The sequence below is a fragment of the Oryx dammah genome, unplaced genomic scaffold, assembly GCF_014754425.2.
Source record: "Oryx dammah isolate SB20612 unplaced genomic scaffold, SCBI_Odam_1.1 HiC_scaffold_19, whole genome shotgun sequence".
Lineage (NCBI taxonomy): Eukaryota > Metazoa > Chordata > Mammalia > Artiodactyla > Bovidae > Oryx > Oryx dammah.
The window spans coordinates 40,096,303-40,121,783 of record NW_024070203.1 but is presented as its reverse complement, the minus strand read 5'-3'; the positions used below and the strand labels follow the sequence as shown (position 1 = coordinate 40,121,783).

At 37.2% G+C, this 25,481-nt stretch overlaps 1 protein-coding gene across 9 annotated transcripts in view; it reads right to left on the bottom strand.

Annotated features, from left to right (window-relative positions):
- Positions 1-6,472: 6,472 nt before the first annotated feature.
- The window catches only part of YTHDF3 (YTH N6-methyladenosine RNA binding protein 3), a 32,874-nt gene continuing 13,865 nt past the window's right edge, over positions 6,473-25,481 (bottom strand). For 4 of the 9 annotated variants that reach the window (XM_040261290.1, XM_040261292.1, XM_040261288.1 and 1 more), the window contains 3 exons: positions 22,100-23,698; positions 14,431-14,590; positions 9,494-9,575 (listed from right to left, as the gene is read on the bottom strand). In XM_040261290.1, coding sequence (XP_040117224.1) covers positions 14,432-14,590; positions 22,100-23,698 — 1,758 coding nt within the window. In that variant the 3' untranslated portion in view covers positions 9,494-9,575; position 14,431. Of the gene's footprint in view, positions 9,576-14,430; positions 14,591-22,099; positions 23,703-25,481 lie in introns of those variants that run through there. The other 5 variants (XM_040261295.1, XM_040261294.1, XM_040261293.1 and 2 more) reach the window with 3 other exon arrangements.

Genomic DNA, 25,481 nt, shown 5'->3' with positions numbered 1-25,481 from the left:
TTGCAAACTACAAGCAAACGTCTACATTTTAATGAGTTTCCTGCCAAGTTTTTACCATTTTCTGATCTACACCTGATGTTCAAGCTGGTTTTAGAAAAGGCAGAGGAACCAGAGATGAAATTGCCAACATCCACTGGATCATGGAAAAAGCAAGAGAGTTCCAGAAAAACATCTATTTCTGCTTTACTGACTATGCCAAAGCCTTTGACTGCGTGGATCACAATAAACTGTGGAAAATTCTTAAAGAGATGGGAATACCAGACCACCTGACCTGCCTCTTGAGAAACCTGTATGCAGGTCAGGAAGCAACAGTTAGAACTGGACATGGAACAACAGACTGGTTCCAAATAGGAAAAGGAGTCCGTCGAGGCTGTATATTGTCACCCTGCTTATTTAACTTCTATGCAGAGTACATCATGAGAAACGCTGGGCTGGAAGAAGCACAAGCTGGAGTCAAGATTGCTGGGAGAAATATCAATAACCTCAGCTATGCAGATGACACCACCCTTATGGCAGAAAGTGAAGAGGAACTAAAAAGCCTCTTGATGAAAGTGAAAGTGGAGAGTGAAAGAGTTGGCTTAAAGCTCAACTTTCAGAAAATGAAGATCATGGTATCTGGTCCCATCACTTCATGGGAAATAGATGGGGAAACAGTGGAAACAGTGTCAGACTTTATTTTGGGGGGCTCCAAAAATCAGTGCAGATGGTGACTGCAGCCATGAAATTAAAAGATGCCTACTCCTTGGAAGAAAAGTTACGACCAACCTAGATAGCATATTGAAAAGCAGAGACATTACTTTGCCAACAAAGGTCCTTCTAGTCAAGGCTATGGTTTTTCCAGTAGTCATGTATGGATGTGAGTTGGACTGTGAAGAAGGCTGAGCGCCGAAGAATTGATGCTTTTGAACTGTGGTGTTGGAGAAGACTCTTGAGAGTCCCTTGGACTGCAAGGAGATCCAACCAGTCCATTCTGAAGATCAGCCCTGGGATTTCTTTGGAAGGAATGATGCTAAAGCTGAAACTCCAGTACTTTGGCCACCTCATGCGAAGAGTTGACTCATTGGAAAAGACTTTGATGCTGGGAGGGATTAGGGGCAGGAGGAGAAGGGGACAACAGAGGATGAGATGGCTGGATGGCATCACTGACTCGATGGACGTAAATCTGAGTGAACTCCGGGAGTTGGTGATGGACAGGGAGGCCTGGCATGCTGCGATTCATGGGGTCAGAGAGTCGGACACGATTGAGCGACTGAACTGAACTGAACTGAACTGAACTGATATACACCTAATTAGAGAAATAACTTTTATCCAGTTATTTCCAAAGCAGTCAATTTAGTTTTCAAAGCAACAACTCTTTCAGTCACATTTTATCAGTTTACATATTTAAATGTCATAATAAAAGAAATAAGTACAACTGGAATAAGCAAGCTTAGAAAAAACCACAAATGATATTGATAAGCATATGTACAAGGACAAACTAGAAAACAGCTCTGAGATGCAAGTATTAACTGTGATCTAACAAAGTTACTGCTGACAGCCCAAGCAGAATAAGTTTAATATACTGGAGATGATAGCTTTAATATTAGCATGGAACAATATTATGATAAAGCTTTTATTTGTAAACTTTTTACCTCAAGATATAATCTTGAATATGTACTAGGGTAGCTAGAACTACTATGTGTCAAATACCTCTTCCTTCTAAAGCTGTACAATGTTACCAATGCCATACTGAGGTAATACATCCACATTAGTGTTTCCATTTTGAATTGTTACTAAATATTCATTGTGAAGCTCTTATAATTCACTACTTAAGTGGCATGGATATCAAGCGGCATTTGTAACAGGCAAAGCATACATTTTTTTTTCTTTTTTTTTTAGTATTTATTTATTGCCTGCATCACAAGAGACACAAGAAATGCGAGTTCAATGCCTGGGTCACTAAGATCCTGGAGAAGGAAATGCATGCACTCCAGTATTCTTGCCTGAAAAACTTCATGGACAGAGGAGCCTGGCGGCTGCAGTCCAGGGGGTTGCAGAGTTGGATAGGACTGAGTGACTAAGCACACACATTTACTTAGCAGTGCCAGGTCTTAGTTACAGCAAAATTTCTTGATCTAATTTTCATCTTTGGCTTTATTTTCTTATATTGCTTATAGATATTCTTGTCATTCCATTTGCTCTCCTTTTAGTCTAATTTCCCTTCGGTTTTGCTGTCTGCTCTGCTCTGGCAGGATTAACTAGCTGTATTGTTGCAGTTTACTTACTTTGAGAAACAATGGCTGAGCGTCACTGAAAACCCAAAACTGCAAAAAACAAAGATAAATAATAATGTAAGATTTAGACAGGCAGTGCCTGTTCTCAGGATCTCAATCATATAACACTATGAACTGAAAATAATCAAACTTTCTACTGCATCTGAGCAGTGAAGATTATCCTAAGAAATGTCCAGTGGTAATCAATAAATCCTAAATTTTCCATACAAAACAAAAGAGCAAGTTAACACTTAAAGTCTTGCCACAGACCCAGGGGTTGTGCTCACCGCTTTATTTAATCCTTCTGAAATAGGCTCCATTCTCACTCCTTTTGGGGCTTCCCTGATAGCTCAGACAGTAAAGAATCTGTCTGCAATGCAGAAGACTTGGGTTCTATCCCTGGATCAGGAAGATTCCCTGGAGAAGGAAATGGCTACCTATCCACTTCAGTATTCTTACCTAGAGAATTCCATGGACAGAGGAGCCTGGCAGGCTACAGTTCATGGGGTCGCATAGAGTCAGACATGATTGAGTGACTAATATTCAGCTCTTTATTTTTTTAACTGATGAGGAAATCTAGGCTCAGAGCCTAGTGCACCCAGATTCCAGTACAGGTTTATTGGCCTCCAAAGTGTATGCTCTTGGCGAGAATATTATGCAGCAGACTCAGAAATATTTCAAAACCATTCCATCAAAAAGGATGCCTAACTATTTAAATCACCTTCTTTAAAAGGAGTGCATCATTCTAACCATAATATTGTTTTAACTCCTACCTCTGGCTTTTCAATCCAGGCAAATTTGAATGACTATCTGTTCTTATACGTAAGACCAAGATAATCAACCACCATCTAAATTTTCCCTATTAATACACCTTCAATCCCTTTATTAAGACCTCTGCACCCTTATACACACAATTAGAATCCATTCAGGGAGGAGGTATGAATCTCTAATAAATTCCTCCAAAATACAACTAACTGTTGAGAAATGAGGAAAGAAAAAGAGGGAGGGGAGGGTAGCTCTAAAGAGATAAAAGGAGAGTAGCGTTGACATATATACACGGTCATGTGTGAAATACACTGGGAAGCTGCCATATAGCACATGGAGCTCAGCCGGGTGCTCTGCGATGACCTAGAGTTGGGTGGGAGGGTCAAGATGGAGGGGATATATGTATACTTACGGCTGATTCACGTTTTTGTATGGTAGAAACCCACATAACATTGTAAAGCAATTATCCTCCAATTAAGAAAAGTAAAAAGGACACACAAGCCTGCCAGGATGAGCCTAGGTAGTAGTAAGTTTCCTGTATTCCTCTTTATAAACACAGGATCAAAGAAGAGTGCAACTGTCTACTCAAGTATGGACTGTGACTTCCTTCCAAAGCCCAGTGTGGAAAGGAGGGACAGAGAGTGACTTGAGCAATCTACAGCCAAGTGGTCAAAGTCAAACCAACAGGTGTATGTCTGTGGTATGTATCCTTGACATGATGTGGGAGAAATGGCAGCTTTACCCACGTGTGGTCTTCCTCCCCCAAACTTGTAACCCCAGTCAAATCATAAGAAAGACGTAAGTTCCAAAGAACTTTACAAAATATTTGACCAGTTCCTCTCAGTACTATCAAGGTCATCAAACCCCAGTGTGAGAAACCATCTTTTGATAGTAATGTGATATCTATCCTTGATGGCACCCTGAACAAGAATAAGGACATTCGGTAAAAACACACAAAAATCAGAAAAAAATAATAACACATCAATACCAATCCACTGATTATAACATATGTACCAGACTAATGGCAGATGTTAACAAGAAAGGAAGCTGGGTGCAAAGTAGATGGAAACTCTCTGCATCGTTTTTCTCAGTTGTTCTGTGAAAAGTGAAAGTGAAAGCAAAGTTGCTCAGTCATGGCAACTCTTTGCGACCCCATGGACTGTAGCCTACCGGGCTCCTCCATCCATGGGATTTTTCCAGGCAAGAATACTGGAGTGGTTGCCATTTCCTTCTCCAGGAGATCTTCCTGAGCCAGGGATTGAACCCGGGTCTCACTGTTCTAAAAAACAGTCTGTTTGAAAACAGTAAAGGATTAATGCAAAATGGCAGTAGAATAAAAAAATGGACTGGATTTCTTTGGGACATATATTCTCTTGCTTTATACAAACACTGTGGAAAAGATGATGGTTTGAATCACTAGACTTCAAGACTCACTGAAGAGAAGAAGTGGTTGTATTTTATCAGAGGCAATTAATCAAATATAATTTGAGGTTTTCAGCACCTATATTTTGAAATAAACAAAAGATAACTATCACAAATTTTACTGGTTTCCAGACTTACTTTTAAATGAACACTCATTGCCGGAGTAAGTCAAGCTTAGAAAGTGATTTAAATCATAAAGTTGTAAAAATTCAGAACTGCAAAGAAGCTAAGATGCATTTTATGCCAATCTCCTGAACTACCAACTGCACTGGCAACAGTGATCTGTTCAGGGTCAGGGTCAGTCTACCAGTTAGAAGGAATCGTGTGCACTTCCTATTACAAGCCTCTACAGACAGTACGCGAATTACTATGTTTGCAATGCAGATCAACTTGAGTATGTAAAATAATCATTATAACAAAAAGAAATAGATATTTAAAATTTAATACTAAGGGAAAAGGGACCATTGTGTAAAACATAGTTTATCTTTGGATACAATGTCTTATCTTTCATTTTACAAAGCAGCTTCTATTTCAGTATTTTCTACATTAATAGGGTAAAATGTAGAGCAATTGCAACCTATCCAGGAAATGGGTAAATTTCCTGAGGGAAAAATAAGAGTAACTATTTAAGTCTGACTTTCCAATTTCCAATTCTAAGATCCTACTCCATACAATATTCTACTCTGGTTACAAACATGTCAGAAGTAGCCAACGATGTTTCAAAATGACATCCCAGCAGCTAACCTCTGAGAGTGTTACATAAGGGGTATTCTTTGGAAGGGCCCAGGGTAGCAGGATGGGATGTGGAAGCCCCATCCCACAGTGCTATGAAGTCTGAACTCACATGTTACTTGAACACTACATTTTATAACAACTTTTATTTACAATTAGTTCCAATGTTGTACAAGTAACTCAAGTTATGGACTAGACACATTCTGAATTTAGTGCAATGTTTATAAATAAACTGTATTTAAACTGTCCTATCTGTGGGTGATTTACAGGGGAGTTCTGCTCCTATTATTGCACCAAGAGCGATGGGGAAAGATTACATGTCAAGATTAGGAAATGACAAGTTCTAGTGCCAGACAAGTACTAATGCCAATACTAGTCCATGACTAGTACTAGTCCAGACAATGACAAGTACTAGTGACTCTTGGGTCCACTCTTGAGTCAGCCTAATTGTGCAGTACACTCCTATTTACTGCTAAAAAAAGTCCATGTACAAGTGGACCCATGTAGTTCAAACCTGTGTTGTTCATGGGTCAACTGTTCTAACAAAGCAAACAACTTAGGTCCCTTAACTTCTAACTGCAGGATTATTTTAGTTCCTAGGCTAGAATTACTGAATCTAATGTCACAAAGATAAAGCCAAGCCAGTAAGAGGCCCAGCCAGAAGCAAGTAGCCTCAAATATAAGCTGCTGAAGTGAGGCAAACCTTCTCTTTAGGAGATGAACAGTAAGAAGGTAGCTTCCAGTGATGCCAGTGTGGACACCTGGGGTGTCTGTGAAACAATGTCCTGATCGCAGGCTAACTGTTGTATGCAGCACAAAACTAAACTTTGGTTTCCCCCATCTGATCAAGTGCTTTACAGAGCCCAGCGATGATTACCAACACACCATTCAGAGTCACCACCCCCTTACCTCCATAAACTTACTGTAATCAGCCCAAAGGATAATATACACACTATTAAAAAGCATTCCCTGGTCCCAAGAATGGGAGATTATGGACATTAGACAGCTGGTGCCAAGACTTCCTCCCATTAGCCTCTTTCTCTTTTGCTCTAAGTTTAGTATTAATGGTATGTAATTCAATAAGCACACTGGAGTGGATAAAGATTAGGATAAACTGTTAGCCTTCCTCTTCTCTTTAATTCCCCTACTTAATCTCAAATGGCCAACTGAATCGAGTGATATAATCTACTTGTACTTGAGAAATATGTCAATCAGGAAATTCATAACAGAGTTGGCAAAAATGTTAAAAATTTTCTGGAAGGCAATGCATATTTATAAAGATAAAATGGAAAGAACACAGATGTGAGTGAACAATTTTTATTGAAACCCTCAAAGATTAAGAGGACCAAATGGTGAGTTTGGGTACCATAACAGAAAATCTCACCTAACTGTACCATCATTCACAGGAATGAACAAACCCAAACACGACAAAATTCAAATTCTCATGTAATTGCTACAAGTGAATGTAAATGAACTAATCATTTTATCATAACCTTTCTTTAATCATATGAAAAAGAAGGGAATTTACATGGCATAACAAAAGATATGCAAAACTTAATGAAACACAATTCTCTTAAATTTCTCAAACTTATGTCTATAGGATGCAGAATGCACTTGAAATGATTAAATGACTTAAGCTGATTCTTTTTTTTTTTTTTATTGCAAACTGTTTTAACATCAGCTTTAACCCCCATGCATGGTATTCAAAAAGAACACAGCTTCAGAATTAAAAAGATCACTTAAGTTAAAACGAGGACTGAACTCAGGAAAAGGCTGGGGTTTCTTCTGAAAGGAATCTTCAAGTACCAATATGTATAGAGAAAGAATACTAATTTTGGTTACATTTTCCCCCTTACTGTTAAATATACAAACTATATAATACCTTTCAAAATAAAACACCCATATAAGATAAACTTTAATTAAGAAACATTCAAACCAGATCTTGGAAAAACATTAGGCAAGGAGTTTACTGGGCCAATAATGTCTCAATCTGTGACTGCTCAAAACAGCGGGTCAGTCTCCTGTTGAAGAGCCCAATTTCTCACCCTTCTGGGTCCCAGGAGTTAAGAAACCTCCCATTCCTTGTGCTAATGAGACAACCTGCGATCCTTTCACTTAAGAGGAAAAATATTCTGCTGCACACTGACAGACCAAGAAGGGAGAGAAAGTAGGTACTCTGAAGAAAACATAAATGAGGGGGAAAAAAAAAATTCGATTGAAAACTTTTGTTTTTGTTTTCCCAAAGGAATGCTGCACCCATTTCACTTAATATTAGAAATCCAGGTTAAAGGCACTGGGAGGAACTCCTCACCACGAGTAGAATTACAGGTGACACTTCTGAGTCTGCTATTGTAATCAGCCTGCCTGCTGAGTGTTCTGCGATGTTTCTTACACAGAAACCTACTGTAAATTAAACAAGTTTCGATCTGTGAATAATGTAACAACTAGTTTTATAAAAAATATTCAGAGTTGCTAATAAAGCACCAAGAAAAAGAGCAGCTCAGAGGACTCAGAGCCTTTCTACAGGTCACTCCTGCACAGTTTTCTCCCACAGGACCTTCAGAGTGACAATGGTCCTCTCTGACCCGTCCCACCTATATAACCCAAGGGACGTGGAAGGCTGCTGCGGGGACTACACCCAAACACCAACTTTCATTATAAATAGTTAAGAGATATCTTACAAGATTTCATGGCTTACTCTGAAAAAGGTAAAATAGGTGCAATTTTCCTTTAAGAAAGTCTTGATTTTTGTAATACACTATTAATATTTTGATGTTCCCTTCAGTAAACACTGATAACTATGCTGGGACTACCAAAGCACTGTGAAGTCACTACAATTTATCTACAAATACTGTATTTTTTTTCACCTGAATACAGTATTTGTACATTTTAAGAAAATATTGTACAAAAAAAAATCATATAAATGAAAGCCTCAAAGAAATATCTGTCACTAAATTTTTGAGTTGAAGTGACCAAAGACCATAGTAATGAAAACATTTCTAAACATGATGTAAACATAAGTGGAGTAATGCGAAACATCAAGGTATTCAAACCTACTATATTGCTATTACCATTCTTAATGTATCTTTCTACATAGCTTTCTCCTTTTGGAACCGTAATATAAGGGGCAGTACATTATTTCATAACCATACGCCATCAAATCAGGTAATACAGATGCTTGACACGTTTAATTATACAAAATCAATTTGTTTCAAGATACAAAATTAACGTTGATATGTCATTAATGAAAAAAATAAGATGTTAAAAAGATAACTATAAGAATACCCAGATATATGCTGTATTCCCATTTATATAGATCTGATCAATAAAACATCAACACATTCACTTAGATACTGATTTAATCCATGGATCAAGGCCATATTTTCAAATATTTTAAGGATGCCAGGACACCGCAAAAGCCGGAGAAAGGAGTTGAGGAACAATATATGCTTGCTAAACAAGAACTATGTTTATTTAGCTAGTGAATACCTAGAGTAATAAATTTTTACTTCATGATAGCAATCAGGCTCGCAAACACCCAGAAATAGGAATTAAGGGTTTTAAATGTAGTTATAAAGGTCATAAAAAGTCTGATTAGACTGAGGTACATTACTCAAAATTTTGAGATTCATTAAGTGGTAGCAAACAAAATAATTCCTCAGACAAATGCACATTTTTCAGTATACATATTATTGGGGGAAGGAGGGGAGAAGAATGTGCATTAACTGGTGAGACCCACCAAGCTGCATATCAATATTCTGTTACACCAAACAGTTTGAAGACAAGGGAAATGTTCTAATATAATCTCAGATTATGTTTCATTTGGCTAAAATAGAGCTTAAGGTTGCTTTGCCATATTAAAAGTTTACTACAATAATTTTCACATAAACATTTAGACTTGAACTCCAGGACTAAGTATGGCATGATTCTTTTGCTTTTAATCTGTCAAATAGCTAAAAATTGACAATTTAAAAACTACAACAAAGAAAAAGTTGAAGCAGTGTGACTCTTACATCATTGAACCACTTCTAATGGTTAACTGTTAGTATTTAACAAATTCAGAGTTAATGAACCCTTGCATTCATTCAGTCTTCTGTGCCTTAGCTAGGATGCATAATTACAAAAGACAGCAGATACTGGTAAAAGCTTCAGGACAGAAAGTGCTTGACGGAGTTACAGTTCTCAAGTGTGTTTGGTGAGAGTATAAGGGCAGACGCGTTGATGAAAACCATTACAAGAAGAGTCAATTCTGTGTTGTTAGAGTTCAAAGATGTCACCTTAAGCAGAAAAAAAGCTTTAATAACGTCTTCTTTGACTTATTAGGCATTTCCAGAGTCTACATCATTAGTGTTGTAATTCTAACAGGATATCTTCATAGGGTTATTGTTTGTTTCTATTTCTCTCCTGAAAGAAAAACACAAAGACCTTTAAGGAAACATCATCATTGTTTAGGGATTTAAATTAGATGCACATAGAAAGTAAACCACGTCCATAAAGAAGTTCTTCAAATACTAATTCAAATAGGTAAAAACGATTCACTATTACCTACACACACCTCAGTGGGAGTACCACAAGCCATTTTAAAATAGACAATTCCAAACACAAAGACCCAGTTCAAGAGATTATAGGTCCCTTCCACAGCCCTATCTTCCCACAGAATTTTGCTTACGTGAGACTACTACAATAAATGTATTTCTAGCTCCTTCCATGAGTTCTTGATGGTTAAGTATCAAACAGACTGTAAGTTCTGTGAAGCAATCTGAGAACTACTGGCTGAGGTAGGATCAGGAGGAAAGGAAGAGGTGCGTTAAAAGTTGCATTCAATTAAGCTTTCTGTGTTAATTTCTCCATATCATACTCTCACATTCAGCATAATTCTTCATTTGAATAAATACTAATACTTATTACTAATAATTCCTTTTAAGAAAGCAGAAATCCCTTGAACAAAAGTTAAACTGAGTGATGTTTTCCTGATGGTTATTAATCAAATATCCACCTGCAATACTTATCTTTGAGCCTGCAATTCTAACAAGTTCACAGTGATCCTAATGCTTCCAGTCCAAGGACACAGTTTGAAAGCCACTTGTGTCTAATACATGCTAAGACTCTTTTTGGTTTTACTACTCCTTTTTCATGAGTAATACAGATTCCATAATAAATATGTGCATACTTTGAAAATGGTAAAATTCATGTCCCATCCTCTGTGACATCAGGAAATTATTTAAAATTTTAAAGACAACCTAAAGGTCTTTGTTACTAAAGCCCTTCCTTCTTCATTTGTGTATATTTCTACAACTTGAATGACAGTATTTAACACAGGAAGTTTAACAAATAAATGTCCTACTATACAAATAACCACAAATAAACTATTTTATGCACCCATAAGTATCAGTGGGATATGATGAAATTAAAGAATAAAACAAAAATGAAAACAGACACAAAGCAAGCTAATTTCCAAAAGGATAAACAAAAACAAAAATCCAACAGCATAAAGGAAAAAGAGACCCCCCCAAAATTAGAAAAAAGTAATAATAATTTGGAACCAGGAAGTTACAGTCTAATTTTACAAGGTACCTAAAGCTTTAAAAAATAAAAAATCAGCCTAAACATAAAGGAAGTTTATTTCTCAGCTGAAGGAAAACAGATTTGCACGCAAAATGGTGAAGCCTGCTATAATTAGCTGGATTATAAAACACAGGAGGTAACGAATGGCTCACTGTTCATTCTTCCCTACGAAATGATTAATGAGAAAGCACAAATATAAAGTGGCAGAAATACACATTAAAATCAAGCCATCAAAACATGTAGGTTCAACAGAAATACAAAAGAGCTCAAATTTGTATTAAAAAATGATTTACAAGAAATTAACCTTAAACGTAAGGAGACAGAAAAGTTAAAAATAGTGAAAAACAAGCCAGATGAAGACTGAATCAATCAACTGTATATACTTGATTGATATATACACTTATATAGTGGATATATATGTGTATATATATAGTGGATTCTAAAGGCAAAAACCATTGTTAAACAATCACATACTGAGTGAAAAACATTTTATAATTATAGCAGTATTAAAAAAATACAACTTTACATATATTAAAAGTTGTCAGAATTACAAAGAAAATCTGACAGGTTCTTAATTATAGTAGAATTAAACACATTTCTCTCAGTAATTGATAAAGAAGACAAATTGGTGAAAATAAAGACTGAATATACAGAAAACAGAAAACTGAGCCAAATAATTATAGCAGGGTACACAATGAACAATTACAAAAAGGAACTATATGTTAGACCAGAAAATGAAAATAAATACCAAGGAATCAGTATCATACAGATCACATTTTCTGACATCAATTTTAACAGCAAACAGGTAACAACAAAATCTTTCCACGCTGGAAATTCTAACACACTTCTAAAAGTCTCCCAAAAGACCATAACAAAAATTCCAAAGTTTTAACACCAGTGCAATATACCAAATCTAAGCCCTTGAATAGCACTTAGAAATTTACAAGTGTTGATTTGAAAAAATATATATTTTTCAGTTGAAAAAAGAGCTCATCATCCACTTGGTATGTTAGGAAATGAGCAGCAGTTAAGTCCCCCAAAATAGAATATAAGACCCAGGAGAACAATTTAACAGAAAACAAAAAGCAAAGACAGCACAAGAAAACAAAAATAAAAACTGATGTTGGGAGGAGGGGGTAAAAGAAGCTAACAACTGAAAAATCTCTATAAAGACTCATTTTAAAATAGAAAGCATAAATAATATGAAGACTGATATAGCTAAAAAAAATTTTAAATACTATTAACACCAATATGAGGCTCCCCTGGTGGCTCAGACAGTAAAGTATCTGCATGTGATATGGGAGACTCCGGCTCAGCTCCTGGGTGGGAAAGATCCCCTGGAGAAGGGCATGGCTACCGACTCTAGTATTCTTGCCTGGAGAAGCTCATGGACAGAGGACCCTGGAAGGCTACAGTCCATAGGGTCGCAAATGCCAATGTGCCAAAAATGTCTGAGACAATACCAACAACTTGCTAAAAACATAATTTATTAAATACAACATGACAAAACAAACTCAACAGTAAAAAGAAAACTTGAAGAGACTTATAAAAACTAAAGAACTTTAACTGACAATTAAAAATCTATCCCAAACTAAAAACTACCAGATTCACGGTTCCATAAATGCATTTGATTAATTATCCAAGAATTAGAGATAATGAAAAGAGAGAGTATTTCTTGATGTATTTTGAGGTAATACTTTGATACTAACTTCAGAAAAGTATGAGAAAACTGAATCCAGTCTCACTTGTCCCAAAAGGATCTCTTATGGGCTGTTCTGATGATAACAAAGTGTGGAGAGGAGCACAGGTAGGTGCAGGAAGGCAGTAAGGACAGCACAATAATCCTCCAGCACGGCAATGCTAATAACGAAGGGTGCAGGACTAGTGAGAAGTGCTTGGATTCAGGATATATTCTGAAAACAGAGCCAACAAGACTGACCAACAGACTGGTTAGATATGGAGTGTGAAAGAGAAATATCAAATTATTCTGGAAGGACAATGGCCCTCTACAAAGGGGGAGCAGGTCTGGGGCAGGCAAAGAAACAGAAGCCATATTGGATTTAAGATGCTTATGAAACAACTAAGTGAAGATGTTACCCCGGCAATTAGATACATGAGTCTAGAGAAAGAAGGAAAGGTGCAGTGTGAGTATACAAATTTCCAAGTCCTCAGCATGGTATAACATCCTTCAACAAAATTCAATTCCTCCTGAAGTCAAAAGGTCATCAACACCTCTGTTTTAGGCAAAAACCCTCAAGTACCCCACATTTATATCATAAGATTTAGAACAGTGCTTGATACTGTCAGTAGTAAATAAACATTTGAATATGAGAAATCTCTGGATATGCTATTAGTAACAGGCCACTAAAAACATGAGACTAAGAAATAATGAGCTATCTATCAGTGATATAACTTTTAGTGTTGTTTTAAAACCAGGTACATATGACACAGCTGAGGTCTTAACTGCATGCCCCAGTGGGTTGTATGAAGTAACACAGGGGGATAGGAAACCTGAATTACACAAAGGAGCCAAGGCCCAGAAGACCTGGGAAAGGATGAAGCCTCTAGTGCTGTTTCAGCAGACAGCACTTCAGACATCTTTAGGATACAAACTTTCCAAAGTGGTTCACAGAACTCAATTTTTACTTTTAGTAACGACTGACAATTCAAAAATAAAGCAACAACAGCCTGCAGAAAAATCCCTCCTCCCTCTCTTCTCCAGGAAGAGGGCTAGGTCTCAACCAAGCAGATGCAGATATCTGACGACTTCTTCCCCACCCAGATTTCAGCAAAGGTACCGGAGATCTCAAGACCAACACCTAGAATTCAGCCTGTGGAGATGAACTCTGGGAGAAGTTTACTCGCCAGCCCATGTCTTTTTGACACAGCTTAACAGATGAGCTAAGAACTCCCCTACCCTTAAGGGCAGGAGAGAGCTGAAAACAAAAATTTTCTTCAGTGTCCTCAGAGGGGTCATCACCTAAACATTACAGGTAAATGACTTAATTCCTTTTAATTATCTTTAGGTTTAAATAATGCTATATAAGTAATAAACTTTAAGAAAAAAGCATAAAAATCAAAGAGAAATAAAATGGTCTCTACTGGCAGATGGTTAGGCAGGAATAACTACTAGAATTAATATGTGAATTTAGCAAGGTCACACAATATAAGACACCTCTATAAGCTTGTAGCAAAAAACTGGGAAGACTGAAAATACAAATTATAATGGCAGAAAAAAATATAAAATACTTAACAAAACAATTCTGTAAGTGACATGAAGTTTTCAACAGTGAAAACTACAAAATTTTACCATTATATTTTGTCTCTCCCCAAAACTCTTAAGTTCTACAAAGCAAGGGCTATTTACCTGAAGTGGCTTACTGGTAAACTTTTAATATTTATCTGTTGAATGAATAAGGGAACAGTTAAGAAAAGAACACATAGGGTCTAAATATATGGTGATAAAGGATGACTAGCACAAGATACACGTTAGTGTTCTGGTGCGGGGAGGGGTGCAGGGGGAACTTATCTGGGACCCAGTAACAAGTTCTTAAAAACACACAGAGGAATCAATATGCAACCCTATTTTGGAGTGAGGTTTTGGACTATGATAAAATGAAAATAATAAACTTATTATACTCTAGAATGTCATTCACTGTTCACGTGTAGCTCTTTTACATCCTAGGTCTTTTACTTTATGTGCTGCAGGGAGGTGGTTCCAGTACCCCCGTGGATATCAAAATCCAAGGTCGCTCAAGGCCCTCACAGTAGCTGGCCCTCTGTATCCATGGGTTCCATATTGACAGGTTCTTATCTGTGGACATGGAGGGTTGACTGTAATCATGCATTTGCTGCTGAAGAAAAAGAAACAGTTGAAATACCATTCACTTTAAGGATGATTGTTCACACCATAATAGATATGTTATTTACCAAGCTCAGAATAGAATATTGTATTACTACAATAAAAATGGAATCATCTTGACTATTCAGAAAACCACTCAATGTCTTAACATAGAATTACTCACTTAAATATGCAGTTAAGCTTATTCTATCAAGTGTGATACACCCTGGGCCAAAACCTATCTTCCAGAGAAGTCTTTTACAGTGAGGATCAAATGAAAAGTGGGATTTTATACACTGAGTTTGCTTCTGTTCACCATAATGAACTCACTAAACAGACAACTTCAACCATACAACAGTTAACAACTATAATCTGACAATGAGAAAACATTAAACTAAATGTTCCACTTGAGAAAAAGAAGTACAGAACTGTCAGGAAAATGTTTACTGTTGACAAAGATATACCTACTGCTCAAGTAATTTCTTCTGTATCAACACAAACTTGATTACTCTGAGACAGACCTAACATCATCTCATCTCAGAATCAAAATTGCTCCAACTGTGAAAAAACTTCTATCAGGGACTAAAACTTACTCTTTGGAAATACTCAACAATATAAAATAGCATAAATGACTAAAATATACAAGACTTCTGGAAATCGAAACTATTTAATAGGGATTTTATTACAATTATGTCTTGCTTGTTTCAGTTTAAGCTGCAGGGCTTCATCTCTTTCTAAGGAAAGAGTATCATATTTTAGAAGTGCACCCCAAAGTTATAGGTACTCAAATACACTAATTATTCTTATATGGAATTTAAAAAGCTATTAAACTAAAAATCTCACCTCAGTCTGTTTACTGATCAATAAGGACTTAAAAGAATGAAAGAATATAGAAGAAGTTAAATGATGCAGTCATTATAACAAAGTAAAAATTTCAGTAAAACGTTACCTAAATAGTTAAGATGGCTATGTAGACTCAAATTTATACTGGACAAACATACTCCAGACATCAGCAGTTTTTTTTTTTCTTTATTTTGTAATCACACTGGCTTTATCGTTAGAAGTCACACACACAATTGCAAGTTAAAGAAAGTAATGCTCCCCTACCCTCCTCAAGTCCTTTCTATTTTAACTTCCTCTGACAGGGTACCACTGTAACTGTAACTGGCATACTAATACATACATTCTTGATTTGCCAGTTCAGACACTTGGTGGTTTAGTCGCTAAGTCATATCCGACTCTTGTGACCCCATGGACTGTAGCTTGCCAGGCTCCTCTGTCCATGGGATTCCCTAGGCAAGAATAGTGGAGTGGGTTGCCATTTCCTTCTCCAGGGGATCTTCCTGACCCAGGAATTGAAGCCAGGTCTCCTGCACAGCAAGCAGATTCTTTACTGACTGGGCTATGAAGGAAGCCCTCCTATTGTATATGATGAGCAATTTAGCTATATTCTCTTCTTCTCTACAACAGGGCTCACTCTATTTTAGTTCCAGTGACCATCCTTGACTTTGCCTACTATAGGCCAAGCATTAGACGCTAAGGATTCCGCAAAGAATCCTAGAATCATAGAGCAACGCCAACCAAGAGTGCTCAGGGCATCCCAACCAAGGGCTCATGTCTCTGTCAGGCTTCAAAGACCACGATGCCATTTAACAGACAGAGCAGGCAGATGCTTACAGCCCTGAGATTCACTCTGTACAATGAAGACTGTCTGACTCAAAACGCATAGTCTCTACAGAGGGATATTTGTTCTAATGTAACCAGCTAGCAACTGTCATCCTTCTTGAATTCCTTTTTCATTCTGCTGAAATACCTCTTCAAGTTTTTCAAGGATATGTAGCTAAGGTCTTGTACACCTAAAAATTTTATTTTGCACTCGTCCCTCAGATATAATTTAACACTCATCTTCAAGAGCCTGATTTTATGCCCCATTCCTCTACACAACAAAATCAGAATTCGTGTATGTGTCCAGAGTTGTACATGAGAGAATTCTGATAGCAGTCTGACTCTCCTTCCTTTGTAGCTTATAGGTAGCAGGCATAAATCTGTCTTTTGTTCAGAAAGCTTGTCTCTTTACCTTTTTTTCTTTTGAAATTAAGCTCTCTTTAATCACTCTGCCCTCTGACTGCTTTTCTCCTTTAGAGGCAGTAGATCTCCTTTCCACCATGTCTTCCACTCCTTCTATTTTTCATCACTGTTGCTCCACATTTGGAAATTTCTTTGATTTAAAATTTCAGAACTAAAACATTAACACTGTATTAATCCACTTGCTTAAGAAGACTTCTAAAAAAATTTTTGATAAGTGTTTTTCATTTCCAAGAACATTTTCTGGTTTTCTTCTTTTTACATATGAATGTTAACAAATCAACTTTTGTTTTATAAATTACTTTCTGCTCTCTGAATTACCCGTTTCTTTTAGAGGATCCGTCTTGCCTTTTTTTTTTTTTCTTGTCAAGCTTGATTTTAATCAAATATATAAAAAGTGTGTGTTCAAATCTAAGAATGAAGAACTATACAAATACTACAATGACACTGGCATAAATTTTTCCTTTAGCTTTAAGCTTCACAACTACTCTTTCACTATAAAAGAGAAAACCTGACTTTCCAAGTTTTATATAACCAGAACTTTCCAAGTTTTATATAACCCAACAGGCTATGTGTGATTGGCTCCTCCATAGGGTGCTGTGCTGGCAAAGAAAGGTGGGGAATTCCTCCACTGCCAAAATAACCAGAAGGGGAAGAAAAAAATTAGTCAATAAAAAAAAACCTCTAGCAATGACAAGATGAAATTAGTTCTTTACACTTCTTGTCTGTTACCACAAGTCGGCTCAACAACTTAAAGAAAAACATAAACACAGTAAGAAAAGAAAGGAAATTACAGTAACCACAAAACTCAATGTAAAATTTTAAATTACAAAAGTCCTATTACAAAGTACAGGAAAACCTGCCCCTGAGACCCATGATCACAAGACCCCAGCTGTGGGCTAAAGATAAACTAAGGAGGGTTGGCTGTAAAGGGTGAGCACTGGTTTCTCTCTAAAGCCAGTCACTTTCTTTCTTCTTATAACAAATCTTTCTCTGCCTGAAAAAAAAAAAAAAGAAAAGAAAGAAAGTACAGGAAAAAAGTTTCTCAAACTTGGAGAAGGCAAAGATTTGAAGTCATGTTAGCATAAATGTTATAAAATAGTTCTTATTATTCAAAACTGCTTGGGTTGTTCCAATCTTAACCTAGATCCTATACTACAAAAAAAAAAAAAAAAAAAAGAGAGAGAGAGAGCTAAAAAACCCCAAAACACTTAAAATGACACTGTGGACCAACTGAAAGAATATCATGGTTACTAAGAGAATAACTTTATTCTTAGAAAATAGCCACTTTGTATGAAATGTACTCTCAAAAAGCCCCTATCAGGCAAGCATTTTTCCTGCTGATGACATTTAGGTTGTTTCCTGCTATTTACTACTGTCAACTACACTCCTAAGAACATTCTTGTATGTATCTGGGGTATGTGGGAAGTTTTTCTTAGGTACATATCCTGGAGAACTGCTGAATTGTAAGGTACTGAAATGTTCAGCTTTGTTAAGAAAATGCAAAACTACCTACCCCAACTACCTGCTATATCAATTTAATACTCCTATCTGCAAACACATAAGACATTTTGTTGGTATACATTCCCTCCAATACTTGCTATTATCAAGTTTCTTAATTTTGCCAAATGAATACATATAAAATATTTTCTCATTATAGTCTTGAATTAACTCAATTCATTTCCTGAATTAAGACTGAATACATTTTTATACTTATTAGTCTTACTTGTTTCCTCTCTCATAAAATGACTATCCTATCTTTTGCCCATTTCTGTATGGGACTATTTTTTTCTTAAACTAATTCACAGGAGTTCTTTATATATAACTGTCTTTGGTCAGTTATGTTAAATTCCTACCAGTTTCTAGCATGTCTTTTTAGTTTCTTTAAAGTATTACTTACTTTAAGAACTTAGGAACACATCCTTCATCACCAGGATGCCCAGAGTATTTGAAAGCAATTTTTGCTGGAAAGCTAGAGTGCAAACACAAGCATATCTAAGAGGAAATACACAAATGAGGAACAGTACCAGGGAAAAAATGGCAAGGACACATGATATCCCAAATGCCAAACAGTTAATCAGCGGGGGAAATGACTTCCTGACGTGGTCCTTTCAAAGTCTAAGGAGAGTCAAGTTTTACCTACTAGCATGGCCAGTGCACTGGCTCTCCCTTCCTACCCCTCGCTGATGAATCCCTTAACTTGTAACATCAACATATTGGATTGGCCAAAAAGTTTTTTCAGGTTTTCCTATCGCATCTTCTGGAAAAACCCAAACAAATGTTTTGGCCAACTCAATACATCATGGCTCTCTCATCTCCACATCTGCAATGGAAAGACAATATGCAACTAACATAAGCACTAAAGCACCACACAAAAACAAACCTATTTCAGGGCAAATACCTGATCCAGATGATCTCTGTCTGGTTTAATGACAGGAAAGAAAAAAAAGCCAGTCTGAAAATATTTTTTTCACAAACACACACTCACAAAGACACTAACAAAACTACAATGAATTCAGATAGACACCGGGGAAAGATAAAAGACAAAGAGGGCAGAAAAAGATAATCTGGGGGGATACTATAACCTGGCTGCGGTAGTTACACAAATCTACAAATGTGTTACAATTCACAGAACTGTACACCCCCAAAAAGCGACCTTCACTGTAAGACTTTTTAAAATTTTGTTAAGGATATATACAACACAAACATTTATAGAAGCTTTACATTTTCCAAATCTGAAAGCAACCAGATGTCCTTCAAAGAATGATTGGTTAATGAACTGTGGTAAATCCATACAATGGAATGGTAGTAATTAAAAGGAACAAAGAACTGACTGGCAAGACATAAATTCCGAAGATACAGTGCTGAGTAAAAGACTCCAGTGTTAAAGTTCACATACTGTAATTTCATTTATGTGAAATTATGGAAAATGCCTTACGGAGACAGAGAAAAGATCAGAGAATTACTTACTAGAAGGCAGAAGGGAGCACTTGACTAGAAAGAGGCAGCAAAAGGTATTTTTCAACTTTACTGTAGTTTAATTTTTAAAATGAGAAAGGTAAAGAAGCTATGGAAGAGGAAGGAGTTTCTAAAGATGATAATTACAGGAAGTAGAAATAAGCTTTCAATAGTCATCTTTGTGCTCAATAAAATCAAGATGGACTCTGAAACAAGGGATTCAGGTAAGAAAACAACAGGTATAAAAGGAGACATGGATGTGATAATGTAAGCCAACTACTGCTGTCTGTGAGGAACAGAAAGCCTTACAAATTACAGAGTCAACAAACAGTCAAATCCATGACATGGAAGTTCAATTCTGAGAAATTCTCCAAATGCAAAGAACAATAATAAAGATAAGAACCAATGGCACGGAAGGACCAAGATTCAGTATTATTTTTTGACATTACTAAGGAGAATAAAAGAAACTTGGCCTATAAATGAAGGAATAAGGAAAATTATGAGAGACCCACATTGCACACATTCCACACACATGTTCACACTGCAAGAATAAATTTTGTGCACACATAGAGAAACAGATATTTCCAAAGAAAGAAAATTTAGGCTGGTCTCAGACTTCTCCATAATATAAAACTATAAATAATACACTATAAATAGAAAACTATAAAACAAAGCCTGAATGAAAAGACTGTGACCCAAGAATTCTATATCCAGATAAAACAGTTGCTCACATATCATGGCCAAAGAAAGGCATTTTTTGGATCTAGAAGCGCTTAATAATTACCAAATTACTCTTCCTTTAAAAAAAAAAACTGATGATGGTAACAAGTTAGATTCAAAATTAAAATGTCAAAGGTGGGTTTAGACATGTTATAAAAAGACTGGCAGTAAGCCATGAAACAATTTAAATGCAAAAATTTTAAGTTTAAGTCTTTGTTGTATATATGATTTTAAAACATAAATAATTTTTGACACAATTATAAATAAAACTAGGATAAATTTTCAAATTGGGTAGAGAAGAAATGTGAGAATATGTACAAGGGTGACCTATCCTTACTGGTGGGAGGAAGAAAAGCACAAACACTTCTGATTCACTCTCTGTAAAGGTGCTTACAGTGGGGCCACTGGCTCAACTGCTGAGCTCAAAAAAGCTACTTTTGATCCTCTTTTTCCCTCACTTCCCACATTTAACCTGGAGAAAACTCAAGGATATTCAGCAATTCATTGGTAAGGCTGAGCAGTGCTTTTCACAGTCAGTTGTACCGTGCTGAATTGTATTCAAAATTCAGCACAGTGATCACTAGCACCAGAATCACCCAAGATGCTTGCACACCAGGCCCCTGATCAAATGTATCAGATTCTCCTAGAGTGGGATTCAAGAAGCTGCGGTATCAGGAAGCACCTTAACTGATATTTGTATGGCGTAAGTTTTGGAATCTACTGCCTTAGGATCATTATTTCCAACATTATTGAGCAGTGAGGACTGTACTTGAAACAGTTTCCTCTTCTGTACAGACTAAGAAGCCACAAGATACTTAGGTTCGCACAGAAACAAACAACTGATGTTTTACAGAACAAGTGGAAGTTCCTGCTTTATCTTCATTTCTACATAGAAGCTTTCCATCGTAACCAACTTAATTTACTGGAGAAGCTTCTAATGAGCTCTGCTTTACTAGAAATTTAAATGTATTATGAATGGAAAAATCTGCCAGTTGCCTACTCCATCCATTCTCTTCTCCTCCTAAAAACAGAACTCTGCAATTTACTTTTGTAGTTTGGAACAGAAAACATTCCTCAGCCCGTCCCGCTCTGTGATCAAACCCTGGCCAACCTGAGGCAAGTGTAAACAGTGTTTAACTTCAGGGTCAGTCTCCCTTAAAGTCTCACAGAGGGCAAATAACAGAATCAGAAATCGAATTCTGCAGTTTACATCTAAGTCCACTTCCTCTCAGTTCTAAGCTGTCTTGCTAAAGTCAGATCCTCACTATTCAATATATTCTGTACAAATGCTGTAAGTGCACAAATTATAAATATGCCTCAGGAATATTAAGGGAAAATATCTATTAACCATAAACACAAAATCAGTAACATTCAAACATTTAAAAGCTGTTTGTCTCAAACTCCAAATACATATTCCCATAAAATTAAAGTTAAAAGATCAGTGACTAGAATCCTTAGCCAGTTCTTAATAACGAATGCAGATCTCGGAGCTCTGATGAACAGGACTCAAAGACCTTTATCATCTGAGAAGTATGAAGAATAGGCAGGAGGCAAATTCAGAGTAAAGGTTGCCCTTGGGAAGGCATCCCAGGCCTTCAAGGATGTTTGCAGAGTTCTGTTCCATAAGCTAAGTGGTCAGTTTCCTTCAGGGTAATGTTCTTAAACTCAGAATATAACACCACAAGGCATTAAAGACTATCCGTCCATACATACCGCCCCAATGAAAAGACCCTACACACAAAAATTACTGTACTCTTACCCTACGCATGGCTTCCTCCTCTTCTTGACGCTTTTCATAATGTGCAAAGTCATCAAAGATTGAGGTGGTATGCTTGAAAGTAGCAATTATTTTAAGCACTTGCTTAGCTTTTTCTAGGGGTACCTCTTGAGTGTCCCTTGAATTGGTAACTGGTTTGTTGTCATTATTTTCTAAGCGAATATGCCGTAATTGGTTATTGGGGACATCTTTGACAAAGATCCATTTAACTTCAAATTTGCCCTTCCACTTATCCTGAGACCAGACTCCAGCATACGCATTATAGTCCACAACAGACTTCATCTCAGCCACTCCACAGAAGTGTCCACTGCCATTCACACTGAAGAGCAAATAGAGTGGGCCTTTCCCATTCAGGGAACGGTAAGCCGCATCCAAACGCTTATTCCCATGCTCAGTACTACACCAGATAGAGTACTTAATGGAACGGTGTATGTCGTCCTCAGAATAGCTCTTAATTATAAACACACGTCCGTTCTTCAGGTTCCAGTCAAAGTCTTTGGGATTGTAGTTGTTTATGGCCTTTAGCTTTTCCAACACGGGATGCACCTCCACACTCGACGGGGAAGCGCTGACAGGAACGACACCTAGACCAAAGTTTTCACTGCCCGCTCCATTGTTCTGGTTGAAGCCGGCCCCCCTGTTACGGGGCGCCACCCAGCGGTTCTGCAGCTGCGGCTGCGGGGGCTGCACTTGGTGAGGCTGGGCCTGTGGCTGAGGTCCTTGTGGCTGCTGCGCTTGTGGCGGCTGAGGCTGCGGTTGAGGCAGTTGGCTCTGCACCAGGGGTGGTGGCTGAATTAATGGCTGAGGCTGCTGGATTATAGTCTGAGGAGGCAGAACTGGTTGGGTTGGTGGAGCCTTTACCACTGACCCCTTTTCATCCCAAGTTCCAATATTCATGTTGTGTTTTATAGGAGGTGGCGGCACAGCGGAACCCCCGATTCCCACATTGCCCTTGGGTTTAAGTTTCGGTTGAGGTTTGGCGGGCTTTCTGGCAATGGCAGCCCAGGAAGTGGGTTTCGGTGCCGCACTGCTAACCGGGGGCACACTATTGGTTGCGATGCTGGTCATACCACTGCTGCTCAATGCTGTTCCTACAGTTTTCGTCACTGCAGCAGTCAGATCACCACCAATTTTCAGTCCGGTCATGCCTTGCTCGATACTGCTAATGCCAGGCACCTTGCTCAAAGTATCATTGCCAAATCCAGCCTGTCCATCAGTAATAGCTCTCCCAAGAGAACTAGGTGGATAGCCGTAACTGCTACTATAAGCAGAACTTTGTGTTGATTGTCCCTGAGATCCACTTGTCCCCCATGTAGAGAAATCAGCATTACCAGGAAAAAAGTTAAATCCATGTTGACCAAGAAATGGAGGGGTATTTCCTAATGCCCCAGGCTGACTAAACACACCGTCTGGTATATAATGATGCTCTCCATTACTCATCTGTCCATAGGTTGTCAGATATGGCATAGGCTGGTCTCCAGCTGTGGACCATGCTGCTTCCCCAAGAGAATATGGAAATCCAATGGATGGAGCATAGTAACTAGGCATGTATGGATCTGACATTGGTGGATAGCTGTTATTCTGGAAAACAAAAGATCACAGTCAGGAATGACGTAAGATGTGGGGGGAGGGGAACACCCCTAAAATCAAATTGTTTTAAATAAATGGGAAACAGATGTACCTGTTTCAGATTTTAAAATATATATTTTAAATCTAATTTTATCAAGAGAAAAATTAACTGATGACTATTTTAATATATTTATAATAAAATTACAGGGTTTTTTGGGGGGGATGGAGGGTTAGGATGGGGATTATTTTTGTGTAAGACCCAGATCCTCCGGGCATAATTTAAATACACTCTAATTTCTACAAAAACTTGATTTATAAACTTTGCAGAAACACTGATTGTTAGCTTTATTTTAAGCCACTGATGTATCAAAAATTTATGAGTAAGGATTAAATGAACACAGATGATGCCAAATAATAGACAAATTGCAGTGTATCTATGATGGAATCCAGTCCAGCAATTTTGCATTTTTATAAAAAACAGAGAAATGTTCACACTGAGAAGAAAAAAAAAAGACTTAATATTATATAAATCCATATTTAGTTTTGCCTTGCTCATTTTGAAAAACAAAATGAAATTCTAATGGTTTCTTAATGGTTGGTAACAGGTGCCAACCTGTTCTCTATGTTCTAAATTTTACACAATATGGTGGTGGTCCAATGGCTAAGACTCCACACTCCCAATGCAGGGGGCACAGGTTCAATCCCTGACCGGGGAACTAAGATCCCACATGCCATGCAATGCAGCCAAAAAATAATTATAAATAATTTAAAAAAATTTTACACAATAAATTTACCAACTTCCTGATCAGAAATTTAACTTAGAAATAGTTCCTACCATTTTTTCCAGAATTACTGTAATTAAATCAGCCTTTATTCTGAATAAAATGAACTCATCATTCATTTAGTGATGTCAAAATTCAAAGTTTATTAAAGAAAAAATTCAAATTTGTTAACTAGCCAATGTAAAAAATAAAAGTCTATGGATTTCTTTTGAAGGTAGGTTTCTTGTGTCCCAAATATGTCTACTACAGTCAGCCCTCCAGTCCACAGGTTTTGCATCCATGGATTTAACTAACCACGGGACAAAAACACGCAGGGGAAAAAATTTTTTTTCACTAAGTTTCAAAAAGCAAAACCTGAATTTGGCACATGGGCAGCATGTTTACATGGCATTTACATTTTATTTGGTATTATCAGTAATGTGGAGGTGATGTGAAGTATACAGGAGGCTGTACATAGGTTATATGGTACAGATGCCATTAGGGACTTGAGCATCTGCAAATTTTGATTTCAGTAGGGTCCTGAAACAAATTCCCCCAAGGGACAATCTGTAATAGATTTTCACTCTATATTCATGGTGTGACTTTTAAAGCCTTGAACAGAGCTTTAAACTTTGTAAAATTCATCAAGATGAAAAAATTAAGCTAATATCCAGTTGAGACAATTTGTATTCCTTTCCTAAGGGTCAATACCATTTTGAAGCTTAATTATTCACTTTACATTCTAAGTATCCTGGAGCAAAGTGGAGAAGGTAATAGAGCAAAGTGCATTGGCAGGGGGTGGCGCGCACGGGAAGGGCTGTTACTCCTGGGATTATTCCTGTCACTGCTTTCTCACCCAAGAAAGAACATCAACATGAATGTGTGACAATCACATCATAGATACTACCTGGAATTCATTTTATTTTTTAAAAGGCCTATTACTAAAAGTTAAAGTGCTTTACTATTAAGGTATCCGTGATATATATACCTCACAACTGTTAAAACTGTACACTATAAGAAAGCTAATCTAATAT